At 35.2% G+C, this 18,209-nt stretch overlaps 1 protein-coding gene across 1 annotated transcript in view; it reads right to left on the bottom strand.

Moving 5' to 3' along the window:
• Nucleotides 1-8,402: 8,402 nt before the first annotated feature.
• Nucleotides 8,403-18,209, bottom strand: part of GABRA4 (gamma-aminobutyric acid type A receptor subunit alpha4) — a 69,707-nt gene continuing 59,900 nt past the window's right edge. Inside the window, exon 9 of the mRNA XM_053578109.1 lies at nucleotides 8,403-9,052. Coding sequence (XP_053434084.1) covers nucleotides 8,519-9,052 — 534 coding nt within the window. The 3' untranslated portion in view covers nucleotides 8,403-8,518. The remainder of the gene's footprint in view (nucleotides 9,053-18,209) is intronic.

Here is an 18,209-nt window from a genome sequence, read left to right as displayed (position 1 = left end):
AAAAAAGAAAGAAAGAAAGGGGTCCTTGAGGAAATGACTTCCCCGTGAAATCAAACCCCCTGTATCTCTCATCAAACTTTATCAAGCTTTACATTCATGATTCTGATTGAGCAAGAGTAATGAAGCTAAGAGGTAACAAATATAGTTTCATATGATGAAATATGCATTATGGATTTTCTTAACTTCTGTAATAAGTAATATTTTCAATTGTGCAACTAAACAAACAATTTAAAATTATTTTGGAGGAGGGAGGGAATAAACTATTCCTCAGTTTGTATATGCTTCACTTGAAAAACCAAAGAAAGCCTTTTTTTTTTCTTTTTGACTTTTTAATCTTTTCATTAATTGTAAAAGTATTAGGGGATTTCTTTCATTAAGTACAATTTTAACATCTTATTTCAAACTACAAAGTCTTATCATGTCGATATGGCTTTGTATGAAAACCGAATTGTTATTCAATCTACCGTGAACTGCCTTTACAATCATAAAACCTTATCTTACCAACCAATAATAATTTATCTGTCTCTTAAAAAATGAAAACTCTGATTTAATGTATGTTTGAACAAGGAGATGATATATATAATCAATAAAATGACAAGCTAACATACTCCACTGTATCAGCAACATCTGCAAAGACAGAATATAGACTATATTTCACAAATATAAAAGACTGAAAAAAGTCAAAGGTTAATTGTAATAATATACATTTTCAATTATCAAAGTTTTTTTTACTTCTCATAAAGGAATGCATTTTAGATTAACCCAAGTATAATTTGTATAGACTCCCATTAAAATCATAGTTTATATATTAATTTATTTGCCCTAAAAATAATATTATGTAATTAGTAAGATTGTATATTACCAACAATAGAACTGTGTTCCTATATTTACTGCACTCTTAATTAATGCCATAGAAAGAATAAGAATAAGACATTACCTGGGAAGATATAAAACAAATAAGTTCAGCAAAATATTATATTATAATTATGATGTATATGTATATTGAAAACACATAATTGCAGTTCACATTATATTAATAGGTGATATAAAGTGCAAGGGAGATATTTTTTATCAAGGAAAACCACATCATCCCTTTATTTTACATAATATTTTGCTGACACCATTTGTTCATTCTCTCTGATCAAACACACACAAAATCCCAATGTATCGTAGGGAAATATTTCCAGTGTAGGTTGCATCTATCTTTTAGCAACTAAAATTAAATGGCATAAGTAGAAGTGCTGAAAAGTTTGTTTTACTAAAAATATACGAAATGTATATAACAGAAAATGGAGGAAAACTATAATTAGTCTTAGATTTTAGTGTTTACTGTAAAATATATCTAATTTATCATGTATCCCCTGTTTAACATGACCAATTAAGTCATAGCTTGAGACAACTGGTGACATTTCAATACATTCATGCAATTCTTTTTTCCAGGTTAGTATTTGCAATGAAATTAATATATTCAGTGATAAAATACACCTGGATTTTCATACATTTCCTTTGCATAGGTGCATTTTTCTATTTTGAAGTAGAGATACTCATCTCTAGTAAAAGGAAAGGGCAATATTTTATTCAAAAATTATTTTATATTAAATGTGAGTGTTCCTTTTATTTTTTAGCAGAAGTAACTGGTGGTAGAGACAAGCTACAGGCCTCTTGCGGTGGCTCACACCTGTAATCCTAACACTCTAGGAGGCCAAGGCAGGTATAGACTTGAGCTCCAGAGACCAAAATGGCCAAGGGTGAAAATAGCCAGGCATTGTAGCAGGCGCCCAGTTACTTGGAAGGCTGAGGCAAAGGGATCGCTTGAATCCAAGAGTTTGAGTTTGCTGTGAGCTATGACACCATAGCACTCTAGTGAGGGCAATAAAGTGAGACTCTGTCTCCAAAAAAAAAAAGAAAGAAAGAACACATTCTTCTTAGTAAAATATCACAAGAATGGAAAAGCAATGTCCTCAATACTAATATGAAGCCAGTAGATGATCTCATATATGCCCACATAAAAGAAAAAATTCAATTCAATTTGGGGGGATGAGGAAGAGGGAGAGTGGAGGAGGGAGGGGTTTGGGGTGCTCCCATTTAATGGGCACAGTAAGGATATATGGCGCACATTTTGGGTGCGGAACACAACTACAAGAGGGATTCTACTCGACAAATGCAAATATTGTAACCTCGTTGTTTGTACCCTCACATTAACCTGAAATGAAAAATAATGCAAAAAAAAGAAAGAATAAACATTTTCTAAAATTTCAGTAAACTCATCATCATTTAAAAAGATCTTAATTTTTTTATCTGTATAGTGAAAGGAATATGCACACCACCAGTCCACTGATGAATCAAGGGACAGAAAAATAACCAGTGTAACAAAGTAAGATTGGCATACATGATTGAAAGTGGAGCCTAGAAGAGAAAGGACAAAGAAAGGAAAGGGAAACACTTTCACAGAAATACCTCTGGAATTCCCTAAGAGAAACTAAAAAAGCTGGTCCTCCCCAGTATTCTAAGGTACCATGTGGCTGCTTTAATCCAGATTTAATACTGGTTTAATGCCTGATTTCAAGGACATCTGATACAGAAGGTAAAAACCATGTAACTCTGGTTGTCCTATCTGTAAAAGATACTCTGGTCAACCCTGGTCTAATGGAAGTATAAATAGCAGAGGACTATTCAGGTAAAAACAATGAAAAAAAAGTATTTGCCATTTAGTCCCCTCCCATTAAAGTTCCCAAAATAACATAAATAATAAAAATTGAGACAAAATCAAAACCATGTCTGTAATTAACAAGTAATTGATGACACACTATGATCAGTAGCTTTTAAACCATTAGGAGAAAAGAAATTTGCATGTTATCTTGTGGAGTATGTGGATTTAACTGAGTGTCATGATCCTGAGATGTCTTCCAAAGATGGATTGTTTGAAGCCATCAGGAGATGTAGTATAAAAAGGCAAAAGAAAAACAAAAGCTGACTCCACCCAATGTCAGTATCTATATATTCCCGAGTGATAGGATGTAGGAGTAAAGATAAAAATGTTGATTTACTATATTTGAGGGTTGGGAAGCAGATTACTGGATAACATAGAATGCTAGAGTGAGAGAGGGAGAGAGCGTAAGAATCACTATAGCAATAACAACGTAGAGGAAGGAGAACAGAGAGTTTTAATACTGTGAGCAACACAGACCACCCGAATGTCAAAAATAGATTTAAAAAAATATGGTCTCTGAACAGAAATTAAAATGGATTTGGGGAGGTGGGCTTGAAGCCTGAAATTTAAATAGCTTCTCTGGGCAGATATGACTCACCCTCCCACTGCTTCTCACTCTCGACTTCAGTAAATAGCTGGCTCCCTTGTTCAGTGATTAACAGAGATACATCAGCCCAGAAAATAGGCAAAGGAGGGAGTATAAATAGCAGAGGACTATTCCTGCTATTCCCAAGTGATAGGATATAGGAGTAAAGATAAAAATGTTGATTTACCATATTTGAGGGTTGGGAAGCAGATTATCGGATAACAATGAAATAGCAGTGGCAGGCAATGCAATGAGAAAAATAAAACCATCATGAAGTTGAAAATCACAAGCTCCAGACTAGAATAAACAAAATAGAAAACTCACTTGTGTTACAGTTGAAAAAGTTGACAAAAAATTTAAAGACACAAAAGTGATTATAGAGAATATAATAAACAGTTATGGAGACAAAAAGATTGAACACAATTAGCATTCCTAAAGAAAAATTAGACATAAATCAGAAAGAAAATTCCCAAAATAAAAAAAACCTAGATAAAAAAAGCACGGACTCCCTAAAATCTCTTTCTTTGTTGACACACTATTTTTCTTTAAAGGAACACTGTCTAAATTTCAACAATTTCTTAAGTTTTACTCTTTTTTTTTATCTTAAACTGAGATAATAGTCGATTTATTTTTTATTACTTAATAGCAGCAAATATGGCACATTCATAAAATTGTGTCTTTCGATCAAACCATCTATATAAACATGTCCATACAGACATACTTGGCATAATCAATAAATATTAATAATTTCTGATGGGATATTGATATTGTTTTTAAATTTCTCCAATGACTATCTTTTATTTTTAAGAAATACGTATTATTTTTACAATGACCATGAAATCATTGGATGAACAAAAAATCAAATGGAAGAATGAAAAATTAATTAAAAGAGAAAAAATGAGAAATCTCAATTTTTCCACTACCTCTAGATTCATGGCCCTCCAAACCACGGTTCATACAGGTCAAATTCTATCTACTTAGTCATTTACACAAAACTCTCCCTAATCCAGCCCCTCGGCGTCTTTCCAACATCAACTCTCACTTGAGTAACTTCGCCTTCTCTCGCTGTAGGTTTGTAGTAAGCTTACCCTGACCGTCCCAATCTCCATCTCTTCTCAGGCTTCAGGAAGTGATGCACAGGCGCTTTGTTTGTTGTTTGTTTGTGGAAGTGGAAGGAGGGTGAGAACTATAAAGTGTTCTGCAAAGTTTAGTTCAACGTCATCTCTGCCAAGCTTTGCCTGCCATCTCTCTTTTTTCTCCTTACTAACAAAGTTGTATCCTTTATCTAGTATCTAGAACAGCACTGTGCCAAGCAACATTGGAGCCTGAGGCAAAAGACAACATTATTACTATTGATCCTATATTTATTTAAAATTGAAATATTTTGTTCATCATAATTTTTTCATTAATTTTGATTTTTAAAACATTGGCTTAAAATATTATGTGCCTTGATTATTGAGGTTTATGATGCCCCATATATATTCATCCCTAAGCAAGTCTTACCCTACCCTCGGCACAGCTCTGTACAATGGAAGCACTTATTATACTCGAGAATTATTTCTCATCACTACCAAACTATGACCACCTGCAAGGAAGGGGTCACTTTCTTTACTTTTGTATGTCTAAAAATCAGCACGCTACCCAAATCAGCCAGGAGTCTCATTAGTAACAATTAATAAAAACCCAGAAAAGAGAAATAACCAATATTCTTCAGTCTTTAAGGTATATAATTTTGCATGGGAAAGAAAATGCCCAATCTAAAAGGAGAGATGATACTGATGTTTTTGTTTTAAAGATAAGGAAATCTCAGTTTGAGGCAAGTCATGGGCTTAAAGTAATTAATAATAGAACTTTTTTTTTTTTACATACACATCTGTTTGTGGCAAAAAAGTATTGAGTGCATCTATTATAAGAATATGCTCATATTACTAAGAAAATTAGAGAACATTAAAGTTTAAAAAGTCTTAGATATTGTTTAATCCACCCACTCCCTATTATAAATGAGATATCAGTACTAGGGAAGTTGACTTGTGAAAACCACGATACAGTCAAAATTTGAAACGAAGTGACCTATCTCTCTGCCTAGTGATTTTCCACTGGAGAGTATTCACAAATATAGAAGAGAAGACTATTGGAAAATAGTGCAGTGGAGAATGGAGATTTTTTTTTTTCCTATGCCAGGCAGAATTGACAGATTCATGAGTAAAATAAATGACAAATACATTTATTATATATTGCTGGAAACAGTCATTGCTAACGTGAGGTTACTGAAAAATGACCTTTCAAAGTTCATACCAGCCCTGTGCTTTTATCTTTGTTACTAATTTCTCTGTGACTCATTTCATTTATAAAAGAGTGTGCCTCTGCTCTCTGCCTATTTTAATTCCAGATTTGTGAGGTCCAATTTAAAATATACATATTCCAAGTACTATGTATATGCACAAATGCAAGTCATTTTTAGCTGTAGATTAATCATGTAAATATATTTTTATAGCTAGTCATGCCCAGAGAAAATTAGAAGTAATTGTAAATCAGTCAGTGGCCAACTTGGAATATGGATCTTGGTGCTGAATAAAACTACTCTGAAATTCACCTTAAAAAAAGACATGCAAGAGGACCATTCTCTGCCAGAATTCTTCTTATTCTTCACAGAATATCAAGACTCCGAGTGTCTCTAATTATTCTTGTAAGATTTTCTAATAGTGAAAGTGACTATAAGAAAGTGTCTTACTTAATATACCTTCGAGTTAATGGGAAGATAAAAGTGATGAACAAAATAAAAAATCAGTGAGTGAATTTGATGAGATTCAGTTAGGGAAAACAAACCACACGTTATTATAAACATTTTGTGCAAGGGAAACAATTTATTTTTTCTACTAATAATTAGACTTTCTAATTAATTTATTCTTCAAAGTAACAATTAGAAACCTTTGGTTAATTTTGTCCTTTTTATTTGTTCAGCCACTTGATTTATTTAAATCTTCATATGCAAAGGTAAGAAAAAACACTATGAGTTCACCTGGACCTCTGGTCTATAAATCTAAAATCATTTATTTTTATCTCTTTAAACCTGTACAATTTATAAGAGAAGAATATTGTTTAAAAAAGGAAGCCAAAGAAATATTTATTAAGATTAGGCCAACAGATAAGCAAAGATTAAGTGTTCCTCACCAAAGAACTAAATCATTTCATTAAAATAATGAACTATCATAGCTTCTGACTGTAATCCTAAGCATTATCCTCAAGGCCAGAAATCTATTCACATTCATGAAATAATTTATGATAAACTTTTCTGTACAAGTATTCTTTATTAAATTTATACATATATACAGATTTTACTGGACTTCATTTTACTGGAATCGATTTGTAAGTGAGGATTTGGATTGGGTAATTTCTATAGCATTTTTCAGCCTTAAGGTGTGTTGATTCTGTGAAATACCTAGAGAGATAGCCAAGAGAGAATTCTCAGATATGACTCCCAATTAATATTTGACATTTTCACATTTTACAGGACTCATGTACAACCATTACAAGGCTATGCAATAACTGAAAAGTTGATGCCAATGAACATCCTTTCTTTCTTAAAAAAATAAGATATCCTGTTTACAAAGTGGTCATTTCTATCAAAATGGTCTCTTGGAACACATTCATTCACACATCTCCAGAGCAAGTAGTGAAAAGTATAGAAGAAAGATGTGGAAGTGATATGCAACAACAACAAAAACAGACCTGGACCGAGCTGCATGAGACAGGTGCACGAAATTCAATTAAGTCATGACGCTTTCCTAATGAAAGCCAGTACGTGAAAATCCTGATACATTGAATAACAGTCAGTGGCATCCGACCCCACACCTAGGATTTCCCCCCCCTTCATTCCTTTCCTTCGCTACTCCTTTAATTTTAAAATACTCACCTTGGTTATGAAACTTTAATGAAACACTCGGAAAACAAATACAGAAAGTGCCCAGAAATAAAACATGGACACAAAACCGTCCAGAAGGTGAGCATTTCACCAGCTAATAGACAGATCTGTGTTAGGAAAAGCCTCTAAAAGCCTACGTGGAGTTCCTATTTCTGATGATACTGCTCCAATTCTATTACATGACTCTGATTTAACTTGAGGCAGGTGATCTAGGAAGTCTTACAGTGCCCAGATCTTTACTTTCAGGCACACAGTGCTTTCCACTTACAAAACAATCTGTATCACATTCTCTTTATATTTTGAAAACCAATTGTTGAAGTTGTACTAACATGTACTTATCTCAAAGTGGATATGTGGACAAATACACTTGTTATCTCTTACCAGTATAGGAGAAACAATTATTTTGAGTATGTCATCAGACTCTACATAAATGTCCTTCACTAAAGAATGCAACGTCTTCTGCTAGTTTACGGTTCTTTGGCATGCATCGACTGTTCTACTTTTTAAGTAATATTGCGGGTAAAGCCGATAGAGCTTTCCTAGAAAGACAGTGTCCAGCATAGTGGCTGGAACACAGCAGGCTCTTAGTAACTATGTAGTGAATGGACACATAACTGAAGGAACTGCTATGAAAAAGAATCCACACAAGGAGTTAAACTTTGGCTCAGAGCGTAAAATTTCAAGTCAATTGTTTAGTACTGTTTGCCCAACATATGAAAGGGAACGTATTTTCTCTGGTCTACATCTTCATTTTTGATGCAACAGAAGTTTCACTCTACTGATGTGTCTGTTTTGTTCCATTTTCCTTTTACTGATGTTTTGTTTAACGGGAAAATTCCTTTGCTTGCAGGTACTAAGAGGATATCCAAAGGTCGCTTCATGTAATACCTGCTTCACTATTCTGGTTAAGGGCAGTGCCACTGGGAAATTTAGGATGGTTAGTTGATATTCACAGGTTATTTTAAAAAATGTCCTAGTCTGTTTTCAAATTTCAATGCAAAAATATGCACCCCGTATCTCTAATAGCCCTATGTCCCTGGTCCCAGCTTTCCAAGGTGGTCTATGTTCTGTCTAATTTGAATGCTGAGTTCTTTTTAAATCTTTCTGAGGAGAAACATGCTTCACTTTGTCTTTCCTGAGGAATTAATTAACTCTCCCAATAACTGGCTTGTATTTTTAAAATGGAAAAATTACACAGAATTTTTATTTTAGTAAAGAATAATTATTTATATTTAAAAACATTTTAAAAGACAGTCTGCACTTTCATCATCTTTAAGCAAACTACTATAGAAAAAAAAAATTACATTAGACTTTCTGATTTCTCCATAGTGTCCTTAGATAAATAAACAACCCAATAGACCATGTTAAACGCCCCAAATGTGACTGGAAAGAGAATCCGGGCATATTTGTCTATTTTACTTGTACCAGATCCAGAAGGTGGTGGAGCGGAGGGAGGGGTGGGGGCTGAGGATTTCCCGGGAGCCCCTGTGGTGTTGACCGTGGTCTTAATCCTCTGCAGTCTCGATCCAAACAAACGCTGAGTAGCAGCAGCTCCCATGGAAGCTCGTCGGGACACAGGCCCAGTCTGGCTGGACGTAGAAGGAGAAGCAGGTGGAAGGGCTTTTGCAGCGGAGATAGTTTCTGCAGCCTTTGCGCGGCTGAACGGGTTTGGACTGGAAGCTAAGTAAGACCGAGGTGTGGCTTCAGAAGATTCTTGAACAACCAAGGAAGATTTGCTTGAATGATTTCCCATCTCAATTCTGTTCCCAACATCGGATTCAGAGTGAACCAAAGCATTTGTTCTTTTCCTCATGTTCAAATTGCCACTTGTATTCTGTAATGGAATATGAAAAATTGTATTGGTTATGTATTTCTATTCAGATTGGTACAAGATTTGAAGGAACCAAAACATATAAAGCTAGTTATTTCCAAAAAACAAACATTTATTAATAGGTGACAGACCTTCAGCTTGATAAAAAGTACTAAAATACTTAACTACAAGTTAAGTGCATATATCTAAAACTATGAATCAAAAACCTTCTATTTTAAAATATTATTCATTCTTATAAATAATTAGAGTTTAAAACCATGGAAAGATTAGGTTGTTACACCTAGACACTAAGACTATACTTGATTTTATTTTAAAAGTTTCTAAAGATGTACAAATTCTTTGTTCAGTTTAGTTGCAAATAATATTCTCATATATCATATATGTTTCAAAGAGTTTTACATATGTTTGTTTGTAAACAGGAGAAGTATTCCTCGTTACGTGCACAGTATAACAACAGTAACAACTACCCATGTATTTGTGACATTCCTTAAAAAAAAACCTCCAAAAACTTTGGTTTCCAAATCCCTGAAATTTATTTTCATGAAGAATCTTAGACAATCATACACATTACTATAAAAATCCTGACACTTTTTAGTTGTTCACCAGAAATAATGATGAAAATATAAAGAAAAAAATAAGTTGAAATAAAATATTATGATAGACATATAAACAGTACCACCAAATAGTTGCATATATATCTGAATCCAAACCATTAATCAATACAGACTGATTAAATCAAAATATATAATTCACTGTTTTCCATCACATCCTACTTGTCGAAAAAGATTATATTTTAATAAAGCTGTATGATATACAAGTAAAGTTAATTCCCCTTGTCACTTTGACAGTCACAATAAATCACTTATATATACATAATATATACATATATAGTCAACTATAGATTGTTCATGTTAATGAAAGAAAGCAATTTTTCAGATGATCCCTTAAATAGTCATACTCGACTTTAGAATATACTACAATTTTTTGTAATAATTTGTCCTCCCTAATTATGATTATTCTAAGTTATGTTAAGGTTATACTGTAATTACTTTCCATACCTTTTCACACTGCCATTTTATGAAACAAGTGGTGCGTGAAGAGATGGAGAAATACGGGGAGGGGAGAGAGAGAACAGCTCACATACGGGTGATGGGAAGGAGCCAGCCTCAGAGGGCAATTCACAGATAGTAATACATAAGGTAGTAAATCATGCACAATTAACTGAGAACTCACTTTAGAGACCAAGGTTTATTCTACGAACATAATCTTTTTTAGTCCTACGCCCCACCAGCATGTTGAAAGAGTTGAGTCCACATTTGATATTCTTGTGAATTACGAATTCAGGGTCAATCACTGAGTGGAGGAGAAAAGCATCCTCACACAACACAGGGAAAATGCAAACTCTGAGAGGTGTAGGGAACATTCTTCACGTCGGCTGACAGTAGAAGGTTGCAGCTGAGTTAAGGAGAAACTGCAGCCTAGCGAATGGCACCAAAAGGTGGCGGAGAGAACCGAAAGCAAAATCTGTACCAGCTGAAAAGCTGAAGAGCCATTACTTATCCTGCACCTCTTCTTAACAAAGCACCGCCGAATTAATCCTTAGATTTTGGAACTCCTATTACAAAAAAGGATACTAATGAATTAATTAACATTAATTTTAAAATGTTATACACATAGTGAAGAATATAAAGAAGGAAAGGTATGTCCCTAACATTAAAAGGTCATGTACTATCATTGGCAAGATAAGATACATATGCACCCAGGGTACAATCAAAAATATTGCAAAAAAGGGCGGTGCCTGTGGCTCAGAGGGGTACGGCGCCGGCCCCATATGCCAGAGGTGGTGGGTTCAAACCTAGCTGGCCAAAAACTGCCAAAAAAAAAAAAAGATACAATTAAGAATTAAATGGTGACAAAATGTTAAATATTCAGAGAAGGGAAGAGAGTAAAAAAGGACAAAGTAGACAAATGGTAAGGAAATGTATTTTTTTCAACTATAATCTGATGATGGTGAACTGTCTTCTTTCATTAAAACTTAGGTTGTCGTGATCTTTAGAAATCTTCATTTTTCCTAACACTAAGCTATAAGGATTGGACAGTTCCAATTCCAGCCAAAATTAAGTGACAGACTTCCAATTCTTGCTAAAATGAAGCAACATGCATTTCTGGAAATGACTAAAAAAAATGGAGAAAACATACAACAAAACAATGTCATTTTGAAGACACTGGACAACATAGGTCTACACCACTAAGAGGGAAGAAACAGCCTTAAGAAGGTTTCCTGCTGTGGCGCAGAGAAGGAGAACCCTGGAAAAGCTGCCAGATCCCCTGAATTGAGGAGCTGGAGCTGAGAGTCTGGGAGACTAAGGCGACTACAGTTGACAGGACAAAATACGAGAGAGGAGAACATGGAACAAAGAGAGAACTCCTAATATCGGAAGAGAGTTCTCATTAAATAAGCACAGGGCACTTTATGAATGTGCAGTTACTAGGAAGGCCAAGGAGCAAATGGTCTGAGGTGATCAGAGGAAACAGTGCCTGATGCTGGCACAAAGCCAGCAATAGGCATGCTCCCACTCATGGAACTAAAAAATATCAACATTCATGCAGCATTTGATAGGGTACTCAAAACAGTGTTGCCTCGATAGCGTAGAATAAATAGCTCTAAACACTGCTCTGATCCTGCCCACTAAATTTTAAGAGTAAGACTAAAAGATCAAACTGACTCCAACTAACTTAACCTGTACCCCAGAACAAAGTGCAAGAATATTTAAGTTCTTCTTTTCCTCTAGATCAATATTCTTCCTGAAACTCTGTAAATCATGTTCTATATGATAGACTGGTTACTGAAACATCAACAATTTATCATTTCCTCCTATGTTTATGCCCTTTGTAATGTGGGTGTATACATCTTCCCTTATCAAGAGATGGAGTCTATTTTCCCACAACCTGCCTAATGACTGTCTTTGGCCAGTGACACTGAGTGTCGTTTCCAAGTCTTGTTCTCAAGAGTTCTTGCTTGTTTCCATGCCCTCTTGAAGCATTGCCATCATATCATAAAAACAGGCCTAAGACAGCCTACTAGAGATTGGGAGATCATTCAGAGCAGAGCCAGGTATCCCAGGAAAGCTATCATGGATCACTCAATAGCCAGCTGACTCTAGACACACAGATCTGTCCCCCTGAGAGCAAATGAACTTCTCAACCAAGCCTAACAAAGATCAACAGAACTTCCCAGATGATCCATAAACTTGAGAGCAAAAGAAATATTTATTGTACGTATCAGAAGTATTGTGTTTGCTTGTTATGCAGCATTATCGTGACAATAGATAATATGTACAATCTAAATAAATCAAGGATTCTGACAGGAGGTGCTGCCAAACCACTTCTGAGGGGAAAGTCTCCAAACATTCTAGGATAATTCCAAGGTTGGCCTGCCCAGAACTCACAGAGGACCTGTAGGGGGCACTGTTGCCTAATCCATACACTCGCTGAAGGCCCAAGATATTTTACTCTTCCTAATTTTATTAAGAATTAAAATATTTAAAACTGGAGGAGGGATTTTACTGATCAATTTATTCCATTTCCTTTTTTGAAAAAAAAGAACAGAAAGGCTATAATTGCCTGAAAATCATACATCAAGTTGCCTCCAGGGTGTCTGTCCTGGGTCACCCTACAGCCTTCTCGCAAGTAAGAAGGAAGCCTTACTAATTATGCAAACTGCACCTATCTATTTGAGTAAATCAAGTATTTGTAATAGTCAAGTATATTGTTAAGAAATAGTGTTCAATACTGGAAGGTCAGAAAAAAATATATAGCATGTCCTTTCAATATCATAATAATGCACTTTAAGAAACCCACTAAATATTAAGTCTCTAGGAGAATTTACTTGAGTTTGATTTTACTATGCAATATTGTATTAGAACTCAAACAAAGTAAAGTTAACATATAATAATTTATGAAGAAAATAACTTATAGATTCTTGTCTAGCAGAAAAGACTACAAAAGGTTATGGTTTTATTTCCAGACAGCATATTTAGCACTTCTATAAGTCATCTAGAAATCTGAGTGTAGTATTCCTTTTACTGAAAAGCTGATTCACAGCCATTTCTCTAAAAGACTTTGAACCAGTTGTACCGTCATTAATTAATAATTGAACAAATCTTTGACATATGTCCATTAATTATTTGTATAAGTCATGTTTTTGATGATTTTAAATTATACTCTGACAACATCTACTATAGGAGAAGTTATAAATATCAAGTAAGTAAAAGCATGTTTGAAGAATATGCCTAGAGAAAAAGGAAAGCCTAAGGAAAAAAGATAGAATCAGACTAAGGTGATTAGAAAAAGAATCAGTGAGGCAAGAGGCCTTGTGAGGATGAAGGGAGAAGTGTGAACAGTGCTGCTGTCATGACTATCTGACCCAAGACCAAATCTTTTTATTCCCAGCTTAAAAGTGTAATAGGCTAGTGTATAAATACCATCTTATCACTCGCTGTAGGTTAACGCACGCGATAGGCACCCACTTCACATTTGACCAGTTGTATTGAAATAGACATCATACAAATCAAAGACCTTTTTAAGAAATTAAAGAGAAAGAAGACCAGGAAGGGTGGCTCACACCCATAATCCCAGCACTTTGGGACGTCAAAGTGACAGGATCATGTAAAAGCAGGTGTTTGAGATCAACCTGGGCAACAAAGTAAGGCTTAGTCTCTTAAAATAAAAATTTAAAATTTAAAAATAGCTAAAGAGAAAGTGTCAAAAATTTTTTCTACTTCTTTGTCTATGGGACATATATTTATTTAACAGAAAATTGTAGCTGGGCACACAGTGGTTAGCGTGCCAGCCCTACACACCAGGTGCAGCAAGTTATTAAAAAAAAAAAAAAAGAAAAGCAAATTGTAGGTAATGCCTAAGATCTATGTTATCTTGACTTAATCTCAAGTCTCATGGAAATGCTTAGGAAGTCTCAATATTCCATATATCAGACCCTACTGAAAAGGAAGTGACTGATTTGAAGGTGAAATCTCTGCTCTCTAACAAGCAGTTAAATGATTCTCACGTTATTTCATAGTTACGTTTTGAGGTCTATATGTAAAAAGTAGTTATCCTTTTCCATGATGAGAAACCACAGAGAGATTAAGGGATCTGCTGACCTAATATGGCACAGGACTCACTAGGAATAATATTCACACAACCTACAAATTTTGGAGCAACTAATGTGTCAGTCAGAGTGATGTTTTGTTTCACACAGAGTGTAGAGACTTTGGTGGCTCCATCAGTATTCAGCAAACACACAGTGGTTTAAACCAGAAAAAAAGCACCAAGCCTCATTTGAATTTTAAAAAAATGATTTAGTTTGAAATCATTTTGTCATTAGTCACAATAGCCCTAAGCAAGGAAAGACAGGCGAGGTGGCAGATTCAAACATAACCAAGGAATTAAAGCGGCAACAGGCCAACGGGAGCAGATCCAAGCAATCCATCAATCACGACTGTGATCTGACACGATTTCTAAAGAGGGACTATCAACTGCAAAAAAAATATCCATCTCAACTTATTCCTCTGCAGCAATGAGATAAAATGACGAAGATTAGGCTTGCAGAATGCAAGTGGCTACATTCATATTGCTTGCCTGAGAAGCTAATGAAGTTTAATAAAATGTAATTTAACCCTTCTAAATTAAAAACCAGCAAAGCTAATAATGAACAAGTTTATCTTCTAGGATATCAATGAGTCACACACACACAAAGAATCCAATAATGTACAGACATTCATCCAAGGCCATCTGGACAGGACTGCAGAAGCAGCCACACATCTTACTCAATAAGAAAACGAACAAGTATAGTACACTGACTGAAACGAAACCTCAAGGTCTTAAATTACTGAAGACTATTAATAGCATTTTTAGGAAATGCTACCATGTAAAAATGAAAAGCATCACCTCCAAATAAACACGTTAAATACTTTTTTAATAGTTGCCGAGGGATTCTATCATATACTGAGCTCCAAACTGTGGAAATGCAGGTGCTGAAATCCTTACTTATTGTATTTCATTTCTGTCCAATGTTAACATGTAATACAATGTCTGTGTTTACATAACCATTGAAGTGTTGTTTTCAGTATCAAGGACAATAAATTTTTGTTTGATTTTTTGGAATTGCCAGGAAAAAAGAAATCTTCAAGAATTCATTTATTTTGACTTTAGAGGTGAAAGTTTAAAAACATTAGAATTTCTTTAAGCTATGTGATTTCATGGTCCTGTGGTTTCACAGGGATTCCTAGTGTTTCCTTTTATTTGTAACTGTTTTCTATATTAAATAAATGGCTCCAGTGGAGGAAACCACTTTTTTGGAAACTTCACTACTCAGAACAGAAGTTCTCAGCTTGGTTAAGCAGAGTTGTCCAAATGCTCCCTGGAATCTCGCCAGGAGCCACTCTCATAAAAGCTCCCAACATAACACTGGGGAGGGAAGAGGGCAAAGGATACTCTATTCATTTTCTTTAAATCCAAACACTAAGCTGGATGACTCTTCTCTCACTCGATAAGGAAAACCAGTATTACAGTCATTCAAGGTGTTTATAAGATTAACCTGTGGGCTAGTTAAAAACTCAGCTTCAGGCCCCATTTGCAGGAAATTGTATTCATTAGTTATGTTATTTCCAGTTATCCGGGATCAGAAATTTAAAACCACTTGCTAATTGGTTAGGATTATGGGTTCCCAAATCAGACAAATACTGAATTTTCCATTTACTAGCTAGGAGATATTCAGCTACAAGAGTAACACCTTCCTCATAATGAATATCTAAGATAATGCATGTAAAGCTCATAGCACATTGTCCAGCCCACAGTAGGCATCAAATAACTATTATGTAGAAATAACCCAGCTGAGGTCAGATAATAAGATTCTGCCAACAAAAAAAGGATACATCACAGGAATAATTATAGGAAACAAAATTTTAAAATACAATTCTATATGCCTATAAAATATGGCCACCATTTCTAATAATTAGAAAGGTAAGTAACCACTGAAGCCAAGAAGAGTCTATTCTGAAGTCAGAGGTGGAAAGGGTGTTGCTGGCTGAAATGAGAAATAAAGGAAATGTAACAAAAAGTGTAGCAGCAAAATCAAAATACATATTGACACTAAAAGTGAGAATTAATAGTGGAGTGAATCTTCTATTTTATGCATGTATCAAGTATAAAAAAATTGTTTAGGAAAGAAACAAGAACAACTCACCTTTGCTGAAGGGTTCTTCTGCCCCTGGCACTCAGTTAAGTGAAATAGCTATTGCAACCAAGTGTCACGCTTCATAGAGGAAAACCTACAGTTACAAGTGTTCTCAATGTCTAAAAACAATATAGTTTAGGTATTTAAGAAGAGCATCTCATGTATCACCATATTAGCTCACTGTCTCTCTTTTCTTGGACTTTACTAACTGTTCATAAAATCTAGAATCTGGTCATCAGGAAAGCAGCAAAAACTGTAGAAACCACTGCAATTGCAACCTGCAAGAGGCTATTTACACTTCATTCTGCTACGAAAACACATACCCAGAGCACAGGCTCACAATTACAACACCAGCAACTCAGTTTCACTGGCCAGCTTTCTAAAAATAATTGGATATTAAAAAAGAGTTGTATCTGTGACTCTATTGTAATTATTGGTCTGGCCCTATAGTGTCACCTTTTCCCTTTATCTCTCATTTCAATTATAAAGTCAGTAGGACTCTCTTTGACATATAAATTGGAAGTAGAAAATGGGACAATGAAGGCCACCAGACTAGGGATGGCAGAAAAAAACAAATGTCAAGAAAGGCCACAAATGGGAATATTAAAGAGTCATCATCATTACTATGGACTGAAAGGTATTCTCCCAAGTTCATACGTCAATGTCTTAACTCTCTATTGGAGATAACGCCTTTGAAAAGGTGCTTAAGGTAAAGGGAAATCATGGGTGAAGCTCTGTCCTATAAAATTGGTGACCTCAAAAAAGAGAAAGAAATACCAGATAACTATTAATATCTTTGTCTCTCCACTATAGAGGGACACAGTGAGAAGGTCACTATTTACAAATCAAGACGAAATCCATCACCAGAAACCAAACCTGCTGTAAGCTTCATCTTTAACTTTTTAGCTTCCAGTACTAAAACAAATTTCTGTTATTTAAGTCAGCTGGTCTGCATTTAAGCCAGTATTTTGGCATGGCAGCACAATAGGCTAAAAGAACAGTCTAACTTCAATAAAATTAAATTCAAGGCACATAGATTTTAAAGATTATTAGCATTTCCCTAGTGAAAAAAACTATGAAACCCTCACAACCTCACTGCTCTCCCTCCTTTCAAGTACGTTCCTCGGACCTCGTCTGCTCTGCCCTCTTCTTCACTGAACGGTGCACTTTTCTGGTAACTGCCAGACCACAGGGAGAGCCAACGTACAAGTCATGCAGAGAAAGTGAGGTGTTTTTGACAAGCACTAAGTATGAATTTCTTTTTATTATTTTTACTTGGCTTTGATTAAAGAAACTACTTTCATGTCCGCTACGAGGCATCTACAACTCCTCCTAAATAGTCAAAATTGCCTAGGTTCAAGATTCCTCCAGGTACCTTCTGAGTTATTTTCAGCTCTTTTAACCCACATCAAAGGCATTCAGTTAACTGAAGGTTTGTTTAACTTTCTAGTTTGGCCTTAGCTTCCTTCAGCTCCTACCTCGTTCACCCGATTTTTCCTTAAATGTTTCCATCTCCCTACAGGTTATGACTCTTAGTATGAATACACATGTGTCTGTGTAAGTGTGTATATGTACTCTCATTTTGGATTTCATCACATGTATTCCTTTGAACATTGGAAAATTTAGTTAAAACAATTCATAACTTTTCTTTTTCACATTTTATATTAAGAATAAAAGGGAACACATTATTCTTAGTAAAGTATCACAAGAATGGAGAAGCATGAATCCTATGTATTCAATTTTGACATGAGGACAATTAATGTCAATTAATGACACGGTGGGGGTGGGGAAAGGGGCCAGCAGAGAGAGAAAGGGAGAGGGGGTGGGGGGAACGAAGAGCCGAGAGAGGGAAGGAAGGAGGGGGTGGGGTTTCAGTGTGTGACACATCTTGTACTTTCAATGAATCCCCAATGATAAAAAAAA

The sequence above is a fragment of the Nycticebus coucang genome, chromosome 23, assembly GCF_027406575.1.
Source record: "Nycticebus coucang isolate mNycCou1 chromosome 23, mNycCou1.pri, whole genome shotgun sequence".
Classification (NCBI taxonomy): Eukaryota; Metazoa; Chordata; class Mammalia; order Primates; family Lorisidae; genus Nycticebus; species Nycticebus coucang.
Note: the sequence above shows the minus strand (reverse complement) of the source record. Positions and strands in the feature narration are given on the sequence as shown.